The sequence below is a fragment of the Musa acuminata genome, chromosome BXJ1-8 (genome assembly GCF_036884655.1).
Source record: "Musa acuminata AAA Group cultivar baxijiao chromosome BXJ1-8, Cavendish_Baxijiao_AAA, whole genome shotgun sequence".
NCBI classification, from domain to species: Eukaryota; Viridiplantae; Streptophyta; class Magnoliopsida; order Zingiberales; family Musaceae; genus Musa; species Musa acuminata.
The window spans coordinates 31,014,141-31,017,500 of record NC_088334.1 but is presented as its reverse complement, the minus strand read 5'-3'; the positions used below and the strand labels follow the sequence as shown (position 1 = coordinate 31,017,500).

At 40.6% G+C, this 3,360-nt stretch overlaps 1 protein-coding gene across 1 annotated transcript; it reads right to left on the bottom strand.

Moving 5' to 3' along the window:
- Positions 1–2,169: 2,169 nt before the first annotated feature.
- Positions 2,170–3,360, bottom strand: LOC103994551 (protein EXORDIUM-like 2). The gene has a single exon (XM_009414911.3). It carries the CDS (start codon positions 3,293–3,295, stop codon positions 2,387–2,389), a length of 909 nt encoding a protein of 302 aa, XP_009413186.1. The 5' UTR covers positions 3,296–3,360; the 3' UTR covers positions 2,170–2,386.

The following is a 3,360-nucleotide window of genomic DNA, read 5'->3' as shown; positions in this document are numbered from 1 at the left end:
TCCATGAACAGAGTCAATTCCAGAGCTCTCGTAGCCCCATAAATTAACTGATGGTTAAGTCATCCTCCTTGTTGTATCCAAGACGAAAATACTGTCGCGTAAGAGACATCAAACTAAGCGACAGTAGACTCAAGATGATGCAACTTATCTCTTTATTAGGAAGAAAAAGAAAGGTAAGGCTTCCGAAAAAAGAAAGATATTGAGTGCATGGAGAATCTCATGTACATGATTACAACAAGTTTGTCCGACCCAACTCATCCTACTTTTCTCTCTTTAACAACTTGGAGTGAGCAAGGTATCAGATAGTTATTAGTTTAGCGTCTGCCGACACTATCAGTTTAGCATCTTCAATCAGTGCATTCTTCTTCTTCTAGAAAATAACGCACGAAAACAACTGCTCAGAGTGTGATATCAGAATTGATGTTTCCCTCTGTGTATATATAATATATGAATAGCAGCCAGAGGAGACTGATGAGAGAAACTTGAGAACAGCTTGGAATCAGAGGGTTTGGGTCATAACAAGGACACTGGTGAATGGACAAGAGAAAGACCTGGGACCGAGCTCATTATTAGGGGCAAGTAGAGGGAGAAGCGTGAGAGGCCAAACATGGAGTCGGTTGGAGGAAGGATTGGGAGCTGATGTCGGATATGGATCAACTAGTCTTTAGATGACGTTGGAGCTAAGGAAATTAATGGGCACGCGCACGCGCGCGCACTACCATAGATAACTACTCTAGACCGTCCCATGCTCCGAGCAATGATTGAAAGGAAAGAGACGAGTCGATACCAGGAGGGTTCTCCAGGAACCCTAAGACATTGTTTGGTTGGATTTGGATTTCCTGTCGTATACAAACATATCATAAATCATATTGAGATATTTTACGTGTCATATTTGTGAGCTTGTTATCTTGCATAACTTGAAAGTTAACATATCATATTTGTCATATTTTATATCCTAATACTATCATGTTGGACTATCTTCTTAGTTAGTTTTTTAAAATAAAATCTTATTTCTTTTTTGCTACCAAAATTATCTTGATTTATTTTTTTAATTAATTCATTTAAATTATATTTTTAACTACTTGACACTAGTACCATATTAAAAATCTGAATATTAATGATGGATATAAGTTAAACAAGTAAAGATTGATACATATCAAATTGGACATCAATTCAACCTAAACATTTAAGTTTTTTGGTTACAAGTCTAACTTAATATATATAATTTAACCCTTTCCATCCTTAACAATATGAGACTATCTTTTTAATTTATCTTTTTTCACCTCAAACACATAAATTTAACAAAGGATGATTTTCATAGAAAATACTCATATTTTAAGTATTTTTCAATCGATACCCTCCATATTTCAAAAGGTATCCCTAATTTTAAACGGTACCCCTAATTTAAAAAAAATCTAAAATACCTCTCAAAATTTTTTTTGATAATTTTTTATCCTTTTTTTTACTAGTTTTAAACTATTATAGTATCTTCATTTAGCTCGTTTATAGTATTTTTCAATAATACTTATAATATTTTTATTGAGATATTAAAAATACTATAAATACTTTTGAAAAATACTATAAATGATATCATATTATATCTCTTTCGATTGTCATTACTCGTAGATTATTATAATATCATATTTTTATACTTTTAATTAGTTTGTTTGAATTTAGAAGTTCATTTGAATTAATTACAGTATTTGTGATTAAATTTTATAGTATTTTTTATTATGATGGTTAAAACATTATAACAAACTAATTTTTTTATTTCTATTTGTCTGATATTGATCTTAAAATATTATAAATATTATCTAAATCATAGTATAATACATCAAATGATTTCTAATGTATAATTTGGCTCATTTATAGTGCTTTTGTTATGATGATCCAGACACATACATCAAATTATCTCTCAAATATTTAAATTTGAGAGATAATTTAAATATTTTTTAAATTACAAATATTATTAAAAATGACGGCATCAATTGAAAATGTCTAATATATAAGTATTTTGAGAAAAATCATCCTATAACTAACACATCATATATTTGTTGGACTATTTTAGAAAAACTGATGAAGATGCTCTTCAACAAGCTGAAAGCATATTACGGCATTGTGCTTGTGGAGAAGAAAAGGCAAAAAGAAGTTTCAAGATGCACATCGCACTTTGACAGCATTGTCAACAATCATATCTCTTTACTAAGCGGAACTTTCAACGGACAATATATAGCATCGTTTCCTATCCCCTTTAGTTAAAGGACGGAACGTTTATTCCCTTTCGACAGTAATAATTTTATTCTCTTTACTAAGAGGGCCACATGTTTAATACAAGTATTTCCGTCGATCTTTCTGTAATTTTAAGATACCCGCTTCGACGCCCGCGTTAGACTAACGTGGAGCACTGAGACGTTACCGGGTCCCACATCGCAGGCAACAAATACTTTCTCCCGCCCAATCCTTTCGCGTTGTAGCTGGCCCCGCTTGACGGGTCCACCAGGACTTTACCCGGGTACCCGGGATAAGCACCGCTGCCGAACACCCCCGTGCACGCTGTCACCGCCTCCAGCGGCGCATCCGCTGGCCCCTGGTAGTAGCCGTCGCCGTTGGGGTTCGTCGCCGCCCCAGCCAGCAGCGTCGCCAGGTTGATGACGACTCCGTCCATCCCCACGTCGCCGTTTGGAGCTACCAGCGGCGGGGTCTGCGGCCCGTAGAGCGGTTGGTGGAAGGGCCACGCGCACTGGCCCGGGCATTGGCTCGCCGAGTCGCCCACCCAGACGAACCCGGCCGAGCCCGGAAGTCGTCCGTGCGTCCCGCACCGGCTCGAGCAGAAGCCGTCAACCGCCACGTCCGCCGCGGTGACGACCACGCTGATGGCCCTGGAACCCCTCCCGGACGCCGCTCTAGCAGCCAAGGTGGCCACGTCGGAGGAGGAGAGCAGCTTTCCCTTGGAGTATGACTCGTCGATAAGCTGCGGGCCGAGGGAGAAGTGCACGGCAGCACCGCCATACCGGGCGATGGTTTGCCACCAGGAGGCGGCTGAGGGCGGTGGGGGGGAGGCCCCGTTGGGGGAGAGGGACCGGATGAAGTCGGCCACGATGGCCCGTTGGGCGGCCGAGAAGCGGCCATAGAAGAGCAGGCTCAGGGTGTAGTCACCTTTAAGGAGGGGGCCATTATGGTACTTGAGGACGAGAGGTGGCTGCTGTACGAGGACGAGCTTCCTCGGTGCAGCTGCGTCGGAGTAGGACAAGAGCAAGAGCAAGGATAAGAGGAGCAGGTAGTGGAAAGTAGCCATATCGATCTATGTATCGAAGTGTTTGTCGTGGTTCTTATACTTTGAGGCAATGCCACAAGGTAGGG